Source organism: Leiobunum rupestre, chromosome 2 (genome assembly GCF_980474605.1).
Source record: "Leiobunum rupestre chromosome 2, qqLeiRupe1.1.hap1, whole genome shotgun sequence".
Lineage (NCBI taxonomy): Eukaryota > Metazoa > Arthropoda > Arachnida > Opiliones > Sclerosomatidae > Leiobunum > Leiobunum rupestre.
In genome coordinates, this window is record NC_143385.1 from 64,296,154 (window position 1) to 64,311,254 (window position 15,101).

A 15,101-nucleotide genomic window follows, 5' to 3' on the forward strand; every position below is an offset into this window, starting at 1 on the left:
GACAGTCCCTTTTTCTGACAGTCCCTTTTTCTGACAGCCCCCTTTTCTGACAGCCCCCTTTTCTGACAGCCCCCTTTTCTGACAGCCCCCTTTTCTGACAGCCCCCTTTTCTGACAGCCCCCTTTTCTGACAGCCCCCTTTTCTGACAGCCCCCTTTTCTGACAGCCCCCTTTTCTGACAGCCCCCTTTTCTGACAGCCCCCTTTTCTGACAGCCCCCTTTTCTGACAGCCCCCTTTTCTGACAGCCCCCTTTTCTGACAGCCCCCTTTTCTGACAGCCCCCTTTTCTGACAGCCCCCTTTTCTGACAGCCCCCTTTTCTGACAGCCCCCTTCTCCCGGGGTCTTTCCCCTTTTCTGACAGCCCCCTTCTCCCGGGGTCTTTCCCCTTTTCTGACAGCCCCCTTCTCCCGGGGTCTTTCCCCTTTTCTGACAGCCCCCTTCTCCCGGGGTCTTTCCCCTTTTCTGACAGCCCCCTTCTCCCGGGGTCTTTCCCCTTTTCTGACAGCCCCCTTCTCCCGGGGTCTTTCCCCTTTTCTGACAGCCCCCTTCTCCCGGGGTCTTTCCCCTTTTCTGACAGCCCCCTTCTCCCGGGGTCTTTCCCCTTTTCTGACAGCCCCCTTCTCCCGGGGTCTTTCCCCTTTTCTGACAGCCCCCTTCTCCCGGGGTCTTTCCCCTTTTCTGACAGCCCCCTTCTCCCGGGGTCTTTCCCCTTTTCTGACAGCCCCCTTCTCCCGGGGTCTTTCCCCTTTTCTGACAGCCCCCTTCTCCCGGGGTCTTTCCCCTTTTCTGACAGCCCCCTTCTCCCGGGGTCTTTCCCTTTTTCTTACCACCCCCTTCTCCCGGGGTCTTTCCCTTTTTCTTACCACCCCCTTCTCCCGGGGTCTTTCCCCTTTTCTGACAGCCCCCTTCTCCCGGGGTCTTTCCCCTTTTCTGACAGCCTCCTTCTCCCGGGGTCTTTCCCCTTTTCTGACAGCCCCCTTCTCCCGGGGTCTTTCCCCTTTTCTGACAGCCCCCTTCTCCCGGGGTCTTTCCCCTTTTCTGACAGCCCCCTTCTCCCGGGGTCTTTCCCCTTTTCTTACCACCCCCTTCTCCCGGGGTCTTTCCCCTTTTCTGACAGCCCCCTTCTCCCGGGGTCTTTCCCCTTTTCTGACAGCCCCCTTCTCCCGGGGTCTTTCCCCTTTTCTGACAGCCCCCTTCTCCCGGGGTCTTTCCCCTTTTCTGACAGCCCCCTTCTCCCGGGGTCTTTCCCCTTTTCTGACAGCCCCCTTCTCCCGGGGTCTTTCCCCTTTTCTGACAGCCCCCTTCTCCCGGGGTCTTTCCCCTTTTCTGACAGCCCCCTTCTCCCGGGGTCTTTCCCCTTTTCTGACAGCCCCCTTCTCCCGGGGTCTTTCCCCTTTTCTGACAGCCCCCTTCTCCCGGGGTCTTTCCCCTTTTCTGACAGCCCCCTTCTCCCGGGGTCTTTCCCCTTTTCTGACAGCCCCCTTCTCCCGGGGTCTTTCCCCTTTTCTGACAGCCCCCTTCTCCCGGGGTCTTTCCCTTTTTCTTACCACCCCCTTCTCCCGGGGTCTTTCCCCTTTTCTGACAGCCCCCTTCTCCCGGGGTCTTTCCCCTTTTCTGACAGCCCCCTTCTCCCGGGGTCTTTCCCTTTTTCTTACCACCCCCTTCTCCCGGGGTCTTTCCCCTTTTCTGACAGCCCCCTTCTCCCGGGGTCTTTCCCCTTTTCTGACAGCCTCCTTCTCCCGGGGTCTTTCCCCTTTTCTGACAGCCCCCTTCTCCCGGGGTCTTTCCCCTTTTCTGACAGCCCCCTTCTCCCGGGGTCTTTCCCCTTTTCTGACAGCCCCCTTCTCCCGGGGTCTTTCCCCTTTTCTTACCACCCCCTTCTCCCGGGGTCTTTCCCCTTTTCTGACAGCCCCCTTCTCCCGGGGTCTTTCCCCTTTTCTGACAGCCCCCTTCTCCCGGGGTCTTTCCCCTTTTCTGACAGCCCCCTTCTCCCGGGGTCTTTCCCCTTTTCTGACAGCCCCCTTCTCCCGGGGTCTTTCCCCTTTTCTGACAGCCCCCTTCTCCCGGGGTCTTTCCCCTTTTCTGACAGCCCCCTTCTCCCGGGGTCTTTCCCCTTTTCTGACAGCCCCCTTCTCCCGGGGTCTTTCCCCTTTTCTGACAGCCCCCTTCTCCCGGGGTCTTTCCCCTTTTCTTACCACCCCCTTTCTCCCGATAACATCACGGTGACGAATAAGAAATTGTCTTACAACTTAAGTTACAACACTACTCATTTGAATTTTTTGTATGAATGCGATGTCACATTTTCTGATAGTGTTGTCTTCCTTGTCGCTGTTAAGGCATTGACTGCGACTCTGTCCGTCTGGAGGAGGAACGGATAATGCTGGAAGACGCCAAACAGTGGCTCAACACACACAAGGTTGAGGACAGAGTGCACCCCAAGACCGGAGCGACGGCCTTGCACGTGGCTGCAGCCAAGGGCTACATCAAGGTCATGAGTATTCTGCTTCAGGCCGGCGCCGATCTGAACATGCAGGACAATGATGGATGGACGCCACTTCACGCCTCCGCCCATTGGGGACAAAAGGAAGCCTGCGAAATACTGGCTGAGAATTTGGCCAATATGGACATACAGAATTTTGCCGTGAGTTAAACTCTCTGGTTTGTCAAATCAAGAATGAATTGGGGTTATTTCGCACGAACTTCAAACCACTTATATACAATGGGACGTGTAACAGGCTAACAGCACTCTTAAGATAATTCGTCACCTCTCGACTTTGGTGGCGCCATCATTTGCCCCTTAATGTAATCTTTTAAAGTGTTTTATGTATATAAATAATAATTTTGAAAAATATTTAGTATTTTAACATTCTTGGTCATATGGAAAAGTAAAATAATCAGCTAGGCTAACACCTGACTTAGGCCCAATCCAGTTAGCGACTTTTAATGCCTTTCAATCGTGTTGCCTTGATTATTAGCCTAGTACATTATGTATAAGTATATAAAATATTGATATATATCTTGTTCTAGGGCCAAACCTGCTTCGACGTGGCTGATCCCGACTTGATTAAAGTGCTGGAGGAGCTGAAGAAAAAGCAGTTTTCGGTATGATAACAAACAACTCGAACGTAGCAACGATTCCCAATTTTCATTGGTTACTGATTATGTCAACTAGGTTATTTTTCTTGGTCATGAAGTTCACTAATACTAGACCTAGTTTTTCTCAGTGTTTAAGTTTCATTTTATAACATTAAGTTAGTTTACTATAGATTAAGGAAGGTTGGGTTTAGTTGGTTGACTACTGGTAAATTGTAGGTTTAGGGGCATATTGATACCACTTAAGACCCCTAAATTGGTATCCCTCTTAAGTGGGCAAAATGGGCCACCATAAAATTGAAGGAATCGGGCGTAAAATTCCCTTAGTTAAGGATAAGTTGGGTTAGTTTAAGGTTAAATTTAGTTTACAAAAATGTTTGTGGTTATGAGTTGATGAATGAAAATTGGGAACCATTGCTATGTTTAACGTGATCTCGTAAAATTTGTGTTCAATTAGTGTTCTCTAACAATAAAAAATTTTCGCCATAGCTTTCTATGGACAAGCCTGAAATCCAGGAAATCCTGCAGAGAAGAGCCCCACCGCCACTGAAGAGGCGAACGTCCGTCACCCGAATGAGCGGCGCCGACAAGAGTATCGTTGTCATGAAGGACTCCTTCGCTGAAAGAGCTCAAATCGAGGCCACAATGCGTCTGGATGAAGAGGACGAAGATGAAAAAGGTGGGTGGTTTGGTAGTGAGATGTTGTTGAAGTTATAAAATTATTATTTTTCCCTTTTAGAAAAGAAAGCCAGTAGTCCTGTATTAGAAGTTAACAAAGTTGTTCCTGTACCTAAAGACACAAATATTTGTAAGTTTTATGGACGTTTGTAAAAAAGATTTTAGATATGGCTTCAAGTTAATGGAAATTACGTAGATTAGCTGCCAGACTACCTAGATTATTTAATTAATTACCTTGATTAGGCGTCAGGTTACTGAGATAATCAGATGAATTATCCAGATTAGGCTCTAGATCACGGGGATTATTTCATGGATTACCTAGATTAGGCACCACAATACCAAGATTGTGTTGAATTACTTTGAGTTAACATTAATGAATATAAGTAATCTGTTAGGTACCAAATTACCTATATTAGGCGCCATGCTAACTCATTTAGGTGCCAGGACATCTAAATTACGCATCCAATTAGGGAGATTATGCTATAATATAATGCCCTAAATTAAGCTTTTAGTTGGAAACATAGTTTTTGTCGGTGTGTGCGAGTCTTCTTTTTATGGTTTCGAGTCAAGTCTCGAATCCTGGAGAATTGTACTCGCGAGTCTCGAGTCCATTTCCTGAGTACTGGTTCGAGTCCTTAAGATTTAGTTCAAGTTGGTTCGATTCTTACTGACTTATTAATTGTTAATTTTCAGTACAAAATAATGACACTACATTAAAAAATGAAAGGATACCCGAAGTACCCGCTGAAACCAAAGAAACTCCCAAGGAAGAATTGCATCAACCTGTAAGTGACGCATACAATAGCTTATTAAAGTATCTAGCTTGTCTATTGCAACTCAACACTGAAGTGATATTTAAACATTAAATATATCAATCCATGCATGTACAATATATACATAATCTTGCTAAATTGGTATATATTATGTATGTAGTTAATGTACTTAATTTAATTTACACACAGTTGTAGCTTACCATGGACTAATGTGTTATACATTTTAACCTCACATATCTCAGACTACATAGGAAATTTAAAATTTGCTACAGGTCTTTTGTAGTTACGTTCCAAATTTAATTCAAATCAATAAACTTTTACTATGCCTACGACGAAGACAAAGAATTGAGTTGGTGATAAACAAGCTGAGCTTGCTTCCCTACAATGACGTCACTAATGTCCGCTTCACTTTAATTAATGACTTTTTTGCATTTATTCTAGTTAACTGTCGTTATTCCGAATGCCAAGAGGAAAGATGACGATGAGGATGAGGATGTAATGAGATGGAAGACGAGGAGGCAGAACTCGAATTTGTCAGAAACTCCGCCCATATCTGCCACTGCCGTCACTCAAAATGAAGAGCCCACAAATATACCAAAGAAACAAGAGCTGATCCAACAGGAGTCCATCGATTCGAATCACGAAAATGAGATTAACTTACAAAAGACAGAGTCCTTCGATGAAAACGAGATTAAAAGCCCAACTGAAGATCTTTCCTCTTCTCAGTTCAGGAGGTATTTACTTCAGGTTGCCTCCATAAACCTCGTATACACATTTCAAAATATCACCTCCCCAAACTGCCAGATATCTGTTTCGACTGATTATTTTCGCCTAATGAAAATTCAAAAGTAAAAATAATGTTTACTTCAGTAAAAGGAATGATAAATTATTGAATCGGAACATAAACAGGGTTGCCACACGTCAGGGAAAACAGGGAAAAGTCAGGGAATTTAAAAATGGGCCTAAAAAGTCGGAGAAATGTCAGGGAATTTTAAGAATTGGTGAAAATTCAGGGAAAAGTCAGGGAATTCAATTTTATCTTGGCACTTTTTGAAGGTAACTCTAGATCTATGACAAATTCCACAATTATCATTTATTTCCTTGAATGTTTGGCTAATTTTTTCAACATTGCAATAACCTTTTTACTGATATATAAGTTCATCTAAATTTATTAACTTCTGATAAAAGTAAAATATAAAAGAAAAATTGTGGCCTTAATAAGTCAGGGAAAATCTGTTAAAATGGTCACGGAAAACGGAATAGTCAGGGAATTTGAATCTGAAATTTGGTGGCAACCCTGATAAAATTAAAATTGCTTTCATAAATTTATAATGTACCATTCTTAGTTATACAGCTAATTTTATTGGCGTGAAATATGTACCTTAACAGAATTAAGCTGATTTTTCTAAATACTTAAATAGTGCTTTGAGTCTTAGAAGGTTCAGGTTTCATTTTAGTGAATACTACTCTTAAGAGATATAATAAATTTCTGCTATTAAGAACACTCGCCTTGTTCCTGAAGGCACCTTTTTGAACTTTAAGACCAGAAACACGTTTTTATGCACATTTATCTCCCAGTGCACGAAATGGACGCTGTTCCATTTCGTAAAAGTTTTCCTCATATCATTCTGGTTTGTAAAGATTATTTTTTATTGCACAGCTCCCGTTTTTCAATAATCGGAAGCTTTGAAAGGAAACACGTTCCGGTTCATGAATAAGTACATTTTGAACACTGTTCTCTCCATGAACATAACAAAGCGAGATAAGCTTGACGTGTGATTTATATAATTGTATAGGAAGTTTGAAATCCATTTAAGGCTGACTTTTAAATTATAATACTAGTCTTTCTTTCAATAATTTAAGTTAATGTAATGGTAATTGTAATTTAATCAGGGTCTTCATTCCTCCAACACGAGATGATGAATCCGAAGCCCAAAGAAAAGCCCATGCCAAGAGGGTTCGCGAAACAAGACGGTCCACTCAGGGCGTCACGCTGGAAGACTTGAAATCTGCCGAACAGCAACTTCTTCGGAAACAGCAGGAAGAAGATGAAAGGAAAGAAAGCGAAAAAGACGCAAACAAACAAGAATCTCCCAAGAATAAACCGAAAAGTGAAGATCCCCCGACTCCTGCCAAGTCCACCATCCCCGCTGTTCCTTCATCACCCACTGCCACAACTGAAAAAAGAGTTCCTTGGAGAAATCGTTCCGACTCCGACAGCACTAATGAGAACGTCATCCTCAGAAGGCCACTCTCTGACATTAACCATACTGTAACGTCTACAGTCACTACCACTACCCCTTCGATATCACCGGCCACTCATGGCACCAATAACGCCACTGTCACCGCCCCACCCAGGATCCGACAAAGACCCGCTTCTGCGCCCGAATCCACTGACACAACTGTCACTGTACCACTTAGATCTAGGGGTCAAATTGCTGATACAATTAATCAAGGTACAGACTAAAGAAGTTTTTGAATTCGAAAGAGTAAACCCAATAAGAAATTGCTTATAATGGAAACCAATATTCAGAGCTAAGATCTATGAGGCCCAATTTGAATATTTTTATTCATACTAGATGGCGCCAATTTAAACCTGTTGGCGGGAAAGGACTTATTACACAACACAACTTATAAGACTGTTCAAAATATTAATAAGTTGAACTGAGGAAAAATTTTACTCATTTTTATTTGATTTCTGAAACGTTGAAATTTGAAATTGCTGGTGCCATCTGGTAAAACTATGCGGTATTTAAAATTCGGCTTTTAATAGCGTTACACCCGTGAATGAAACTTCTCCGTTGAAAAATTGGTATCGATCTATTATGACTTATTATATGTTTAAAGGAATTTTGTTCAGCAATCACCAAGTTTTAAGAGAATGTCGGACCTAATGCTTGAGATAATTTTGCTTAGCCATAACCTAGGTTTAAATTCTTATCTTCTTTACAGATGATGAAAAGTTGGATAAAGACAAAGCTAATGATGATAAATCTGGAACGCAATCGGCAATTCAGAGGCGTCGTAGGCCAAAGAGAAGATCTACCGGAGTTGTCCATTTAGACCCCGAGGTAACTAGATTTTTGTTATAAGTACTTAATAATGCTGTCCGATTCTGGTATAACATTCAAAATCCTGATGGTTTCTTAATTGCAGCACTTGGGCCAAACTGATGGCAAGAAGGAACCTGCAGAAAATATACCCATCATCACAAGTCCATCCGAGAATGAGAAGCTTGAAAATGATGATGTGAGTACCCTTTTGTTTTGGACTTTTGGTTGCTTTATAATGATAAATAATTTATTTATCATTATTTGGCCCGTGCTTTATTTAAGGCCTCCTTAAAACAAATATGACAGAGATTTAGTAAACTGTGCTGTTCAATAAATGGCTAAGGTATAACATTTTTAGCCAAGGCTAAATAAAAAATTGAATATCAGTGGATCTTAAAATTCATTTTGCGCGTGAAAATACGCCGCCATGTTAGGGTATAAAAGCAGCTTAATAAGGCTGCTATACCTCATATTGTAAAGGTACTGTCACGCTTAAAAACGTAATTTCGAAATCTGTCAATTGGGTATTTTTTTATTTTATTCGTGATTGTAATTTGTGGGACAAATTCAGTCCGCTCGTCCACCTGATTAATTAGGGCGAGATATGTGTAACGGCGACGCCAACGGGGGGCGGATACGTGGGGGCACCCGTGGCGGAAGTATTCCGACCACCCGTTGGGGGATTGGTGGTCTTCCTCACATGGCCATCCACAAACTCTGCCTCCCAGACGCTTGGGATTACATAGTTTGCACCGAAGGGAGGGGCCTATGGTCTCCAAGGAAACTGGGAGGGCGATCAAAAATTCAAACCATTTCGCGCGTAGCTCTTAAATAGGTAGCCATTTTGTTGGTAATCTCGTCAAAGCTACAAAACGTATTAGATTTATGCTTTAAAATATTAAATGGGCCCTAAACAAAGCCAGATAAGATTCTAAGGCCGGGTTATTTAAATAAAATATCAAATTACGACAGAAATATCTACGAAAAGAAGTTAACAAAGCTTATCAAAGTTAGGCCTTTGCGGTCATCCTTTTTACAATTGACGGCTTTTAAAATTCATTTTGCGCGTGAAAATACCTCTACATGTTATGGTCAAAAAAGCACGCAAAGAAGGCTGTGTGCCCAAGACATGTAACTGTAGTGTCGCGCGCTAAAACGTCATTTCAAAATCCGTCAATTACCTTCGCTATCGAATAAAATAAGCAATTTTCGCACTTCCTTGGTAATTGAACTACTCGAACAATTTTTAACCAGGCAGATAACTATTTTTAACGTGAAAATAATTTCTTAATCATTTGAAAATAATTAAAATCCGCAAACAGACGATTGAAACTGTTAACCCTCCCGTTTTACTAAGAAATCTACACCAGAAAAATGGCGGCAACGAACCGTTCATTCTTGCTCAAATTAAATATTTATTCTTGGTTCTTATATCTATACTTGGAACTGCGTCATTGATGACGTAGGGATGCAAACTATGTATTGGGTATTTTAGCGAGAAAAATTTAAAATAACTGACAAAACGCTTCTGGAAGGTGCTCCTAGGCGGAAGCACCGTCCATCAACTCTTAAGTGAAAAGGCGACTTTAGACGAGGTCTGCCATTTATTGGTAGCAATTCCTGCTAAAATAATGAATATCCAAAATAAAGACGATAGAAAACTAGTGTACAATAATTAAGACGAACTATATTATCCATTGAGTTGGGAATATAGTACCTCTAGAGCGATAATTTATATCTGCTGTGGCTGGGGTCTCGAGGAACACTTTCTAGAAATAATGGCTGCGTTTAGTAACGCTCAACGAAATATCTGATAAATATCGTTGAGATAGTTGCTAAACGTCACTCTTTATCTACGTAGGTAGGGTGTCGGCTGGAGTTGCTACAGCATCCACTCTTAATCCCACTGCGAAGGGGAATTGGTCCACCCATTGCTGCACCTTCTGCTGGGTTGAGTGGCTCGCGTCAAAGGTGCGACCATCAGTAGTAGGGTACTACTACCCATGCTGGATTGGTCACCTGTCCGGGCTAGGTGGACGATGGCGTATGGCCCCTGTTGCTAGGTGCACCGGGCTATAAATTCTGACACACTGCTAAACGTGACGTAGGATCTTGTTGAACGCTTTTTACGCTTGTTTTAAATTTGGTAAAATATCGTCTGTCGCGGATAGCTTTTCTCCATCCGGCGATGTCACGTGACCGTTGAGCAACGAAAAAACGGCCTGCGTTTAGTAAATCAACGAAGTATCTGAAAAATTATTTTCGTTGAGACCATTGCTAACGCTGAGTCAGCGCTGAGCCTTTTCAGAGTTACTGAACGCAGCCAAATGTACGAAACGAAACAGCTATCATAAGTCGGTGGCATCACCTACCTATCTTTCAAAGAAAATGTAATTTTTTTTTAAGTATCGTCTGCTTACACTCGTTTCACGCTAGTGGTAGATAGTGTCACTGGCTTTAATTATTCTCACCGCTAACTTGAGGTAGATGACGCCACCGACTAACAATAACTGTTTGGGAGAGTTTCGTTTGGCCGACCACAAAATACACGTTACGCCGACTGTCCATTTGGCCGACTGTCCATTTGGCCGACTGTCCATTTGGCCGACTGTCCATTTGGCCGACTGTCCATTTGGCCGACTGTCCATTTGGCCGACTGTCCATTTGGCCGACTGTCCATTTGGCCGACTGTCCATTTGGCCGACTGTCCATTTGGCCGACTGTCCATTTGGCCGACTGTCCATTTGGCCGACTGTCCATTTGGCCGACTGTCCATTTGGCCGACTGTCCATTTGGCCGACTGTCCATTTGGCCGACTGTCCATTTGGCCGACTGTCCATTTGGCCGACTGTCCATTTGGCCGACTGTCCATTTGGCCGACTGTCCATTTGGCCGACTGTCCATTTGGCCGACTGTCCATTTGGCCGACTATCCATTTGGCCGACTATCCATTTGGCCGACTATCCATTTGGCCGACTATCCATTTGGCCGACTGTCCATTTGGCCGACTGTCCATTTGGCCGACTGTCCATTTGGCCGACTGTCCATTTGGCCGACTGTCCATTTGGCCGACTGTCCATTTGGCCGACTGTCCATTTGGCCGACTGTCCATTTGGCCGACTGTCCATTTGGCCGACTGTCCATTTGGCCGACTGTCCATTTGGCCGACTGTCCATTTGGCCGACTGTCCATTTGGCCGACTGTCCATTTGGCCGACTGTCCATTTGGCCGACTGTCCATTTGGCCGACTGTCCATTTGGCCGACTGTCCATTTGGCCGACTGTCCATTTGGCCGACTGTCCATTTGGCCGACTGTCCATTTGGCCGACTGTCCATTTGGCCGACTGTCCATTTGGCCGACTGTCCATTTGGCCGACTGTCCATTTGGCCGACTGTCCATTTGGCCGACTGTCCATTTGGCCGACTGTCCATTTGGCCGACTGTCCATTTGGCCGACTGTCCATTTGGCCGACTGTCCATTTGGCCGACTGTCCATTTGGCCGACTGTCCATTTGGCCGACTGTCCATTTGGCCGACTGTCCATTTGGCCGACTGTCCATTTGGCCGACTGTCCATTTGGCCGACTGTCCATTTGGCCGACTGTCCATTTGGCCGACTGTCCATTTGGCCGACTGTCCATTTGGCCGACTGTCCATTTGGCCGACTGTCCATTTGGCCGACTGTCCATTTGGCCGACTGTCCATTTGGCCGACTGTCCATTTGGCCGACTGTCCATTTGGCCGACTGTCCATTTGGCCGACTGTCCATTTGGCCGACTGTCCATTTGGCCGACTGTCCATTTGGCCGACTGTCCATTTGGCCGACTGTCCATTTGGCCGACTGTCCATTTGGCCGACTGTCCATTTGGCCGACTGTCCATTTGGCCGACTGTCCATTTGGCCGAAAGCTCATTTGGCCGAAAGCTCATTTGGCCGAAAGCTCATTTGGCCGAAAGCTCATTTGGCCGAAAGCTCATTTGGCCGAAAGCTCATTTGGCCGAAAGCTCATTTGGCCGAAAGCTCATTTGGCCGAAAGCTCATTTGGCCGAAAGCTCATTTGGCCGAAAGCTCATTTGGCCGAAAGCTCATTTGGCCGAAAGCTCATTTGGCCGAAAGCTCATTTGGCCGAAAGCTCATTTGGCCGAAAGCTCATTTGGCCGAAAGCTCATTTGGCCGAAAGCTCATTTGGCCGAAAGCTCATTTGGCCGAAAGCTCATTTGGCCGAAAGCTCATTTGGCCGAAAGCTCATTTGGTGGTTGGACGATACTAGGGAATTTATTCAATGGGCGACCGTTTTGCCATGTCAACGAAAAATGTTTTTGACAACATAAATGGTAATTGTTCCTATTTAAGCCATATCGGTTCATTTTCACCCATTTGGTTCAAATTGATCAAAATGTGATCAATTTTGATTTTCTTCGTCAATTTTTAACAATTTTTTTAAATTTTTCACAGGGAATCGGTCTAAATCCCATGTTATTTTCAATGGGAAAATTTCCATTTTATGTTGTCAAAAACATTTTTCGTTGCCATGACAAAACCGTTGCCCATTGAATAAATTCCCTTTAGGATTTTTCAAGTTACATGAAGGTCTACCAATCCCCCGAGTTTGAACAAAATCGGTGTGTAACACCTCGGTTCGTCTACTTGTTAGTTGCATTAAATCATGACCAAGGCCTAGCATACTTTCTATCCAAGGTTGGGATAATGTGTTGAACGTATATTGTAAGATTAAAGATTTAATATTTAATTTGTCATCGGTATTTTTATCTTTTAATAACCGCTTATCACATTTCAACAGCAGACGGCCAAACTTTTAAAGAAAAAAAAATGATTTTTTTTTTAAATATACATCTTTGTTGGTGCCAAAAAATTCCAAGCTTTTATTGATGCTTAATCCATCAGGCAAAATTTCAATTTTCGGAGGGAACAAACCTTGGTAGTTTCTTCTCACCCAAAATCTTAATTACAGCCTCTTATGGTGACATTGATGAATTGGTTGACTTGATTAATAATAACGTTGCTAGACGAGTTAATAAACTTTTTTAAGTAAAGCATTTCTTAAGAAATACTCTTCAAGCATTACCCTGATTTAAAAATGTTCTTTTAGCAAAGAAGTCAAGGGTATAGTTGAAAAGGGTTCGGATTTTGAACAGGCTAAAAAGGGTTCTTAAGTTCCTTAACACCCTTTAATTTTTAATCGCTTAATGGCTGCTGACACGAATCACATGGCGTATTTCAATGAAGGAAAAAAAAATTCTTAAGCAATACTTATGCAAAGCAGGGCTGCCGCAGTGCGTGGATAACCTGTAAAATTCGGGGAATTTGAAAAATATGCCCCAAATTTGGGATTTTGCAATTCCGAGATTTCCCGTTGGATTTTGCAGTTTCGAGATTTCCCGTCGGATTTCGGGATTTTGCAGTTTCGAGATTTCCCGTCGGATTTCGGGATTTTGCAATTTCGAGATTTCCCGTCGGATTTCGGGATTTTGCAATTTCGAGATTTCCCGTCGGATTTCGGAATTTTGCAATTTCGAGATTTCCCTTCGGATTTCGCCATTTTGCAATTTCGAGATTTCCCGTCGGATTTCGGCATTTTGCAAGTTCGAGATTTCCCGTAGGATTTTGGGATTTTGCAATTTCCAGATTTCCCGTCGGATATGGGGATTTTGCAATTTCGAGATTTCCCGTCGGATTTCGGGATTTTGCAATTTCGAGATTTCCCTTCGGATTTCGGCATTTTGCAATTTCGAGATTTCCCGTCGGATTTCGGGATTTTGCAATTTCGAGATTTCCCGTTGGATTTTGCAGTTTCGAGATTTCCCGTTGGATTTTGCAGTTTCGAGATTTCCCGTCGGATTTCGGAATTTTGCAATTTCGAGATTTCCCGTCTGATTTCGGGATTTAGCAATTTCCAGATTTCCCGTCGGATATCGGGATTTTGAACAAATCCAAGCTGGATTTCGTATTTCTTGTAGGATTTCTTGGGAAGTGTACGGGATTTCTTTGAATGTCCGACCCCTTGCTTTAGTATCGTCAGTTTATCCTTGGCATTAAAATGGATTATTTTTTCTTCCATTAGCTCGGGTTTCGCGCGTTCCCACATCTGTTAAAAAAAACATTAATAGTGGGAAATTTTAAGAGCTCTAGCCAAATTCTGGCCAACTTTTATTTCTCACACCAGAAGTTAATAATATATCTTTTACGAGAAAAGTACACCTCTAACGGCTTCAATAGTATTTGTAAAAAGTAAATATTTTTTTAAAGTTTAAATAAATTTTTTAAGTGTCTTATTACCATGACAAGAATTATCCTCTGAGGTATCAACCGAGGGGCTAACCACTCTTAGAAAGTCTGTACACCAGATTACGCTTAGATTAGCACTGCCAAAGGCAGGGGTATCAAAGATTACGCGTAATCCCAATAGTACAGTCAAAGGTACGGCTCGGTACACCGATTACGTGGAGTGATCAGCCCTTCGGTATCAACCTAGGCCATTTAAATGAACACTTTTAAATTTTATTAACTTCTGCTCAGACTTAAGGTATTTTTTCCCGGAGTTAACAATTGATTTATCCGTGCTGGGCCCTATGGAAAGGCTCCAAAAAAAGGGTCTCTCCCAATGTCACCGTTTATGTAGTATTCCAGCGGTTAATGGGATGTCACTTTTTTCCAAAGTCATATATTTATGACAACGGGCATTTTGCCACGTTTTCTGTACGCCCTTGTTACGACTGGCGAAATTTTAACGTATTATTCTGCTCTAAGCACTTTTAAAACGGGAATTGAGAAAATATTGAAAATTCGCCAACCTATCGACCAAAGTTCTTTTCAAACCCCTCTAGAAGATAGAAATAACATCCCAAGTATATTGGCGTTGATCATTTTAAGTTTATTTTGGTTTTGCAAAGTTTTATGATATCATTTTTCAACATTCGTAACATGGCCTTAAGCCTTGGCTTGCCGCCCGTCCGTCCGTCCATCAAGAAACACAAGCTTGTAACTTTGTATACGCGGTCTTTAAAACGTAAAACTACTACGGTGCTGAAAACGCCGATAGACCCATTCTTAAATTTCGTGCAAGGAAACCAACATTTAGTGGGTTGAATTTTAATGCGTGTATTTATACTAGATGGTTCCAATTTATACTAGATGGTTCCAATTTATACTAGATGGTTCCAATTTATACTAGATGGTTCCAATTTATACTAGATAGTTCCAATTTATACTAGATGGTTCCAATTTATACTAGATGGTTCCAATTTATACTAGATGGTTCCAATTTATACTAGATGGTTCCAATTTATACTAGATGGTTCCAATTTATACTAGATAGTTCCAATTTATACTAGATGGTTCCAATTTATACTAGATGGTTCCAATTTATACTAGATGGTTCCAATTTATACTAGATGGTTCCAATTTATACTAGATGGTTCCAATTTATACTAGATGGTTCCAATTTATACTAGATGGTTCCAATTTATACTAGATGGTTCCAATTT

General features: G+C 42.9%; 1 protein-coding gene across 2 annotated transcripts in view; it reads left to right on the forward strand.

Moving 5' to 3' along the window:
* The window catches only part of Mbs (Myosin binding subunit), a 92,674-nt gene that overhangs the window by 48,418 nt on the left and 29,155 nt on the right, over positions 1 to 15,101 (forward strand). For both annotated transcript variants that reach the window (XM_090166117.1, XM_090166116.1), the window contains exons 5-13: positions 2,337 to 2,641; positions 3,028 to 3,102; positions 3,583 to 3,772; positions 3,833 to 3,901; positions 4,465 to 4,556; positions 4,986 to 5,278; positions 6,438 to 7,000; positions 7,497 to 7,615; positions 7,701 to 7,793. In XM_090166117.1, coding sequence (XP_090022243.1) covers positions 2,337 to 2,641; positions 3,028 to 3,102; positions 3,583 to 3,772; positions 3,833 to 3,901; positions 4,465 to 4,556; positions 4,986 to 5,278; positions 6,438 to 7,000; positions 7,497 to 7,615; positions 7,701 to 7,793 — 1,799 coding nt within the window. The remainder of the gene's footprint in view (positions 1 to 2,336; positions 2,642 to 3,027; positions 3,103 to 3,582; positions 3,773 to 3,832; positions 3,902 to 4,464; positions 4,557 to 4,985; positions 5,279 to 6,437; positions 7,001 to 7,496; positions 7,616 to 7,700; positions 7,794 to 15,101) is intronic.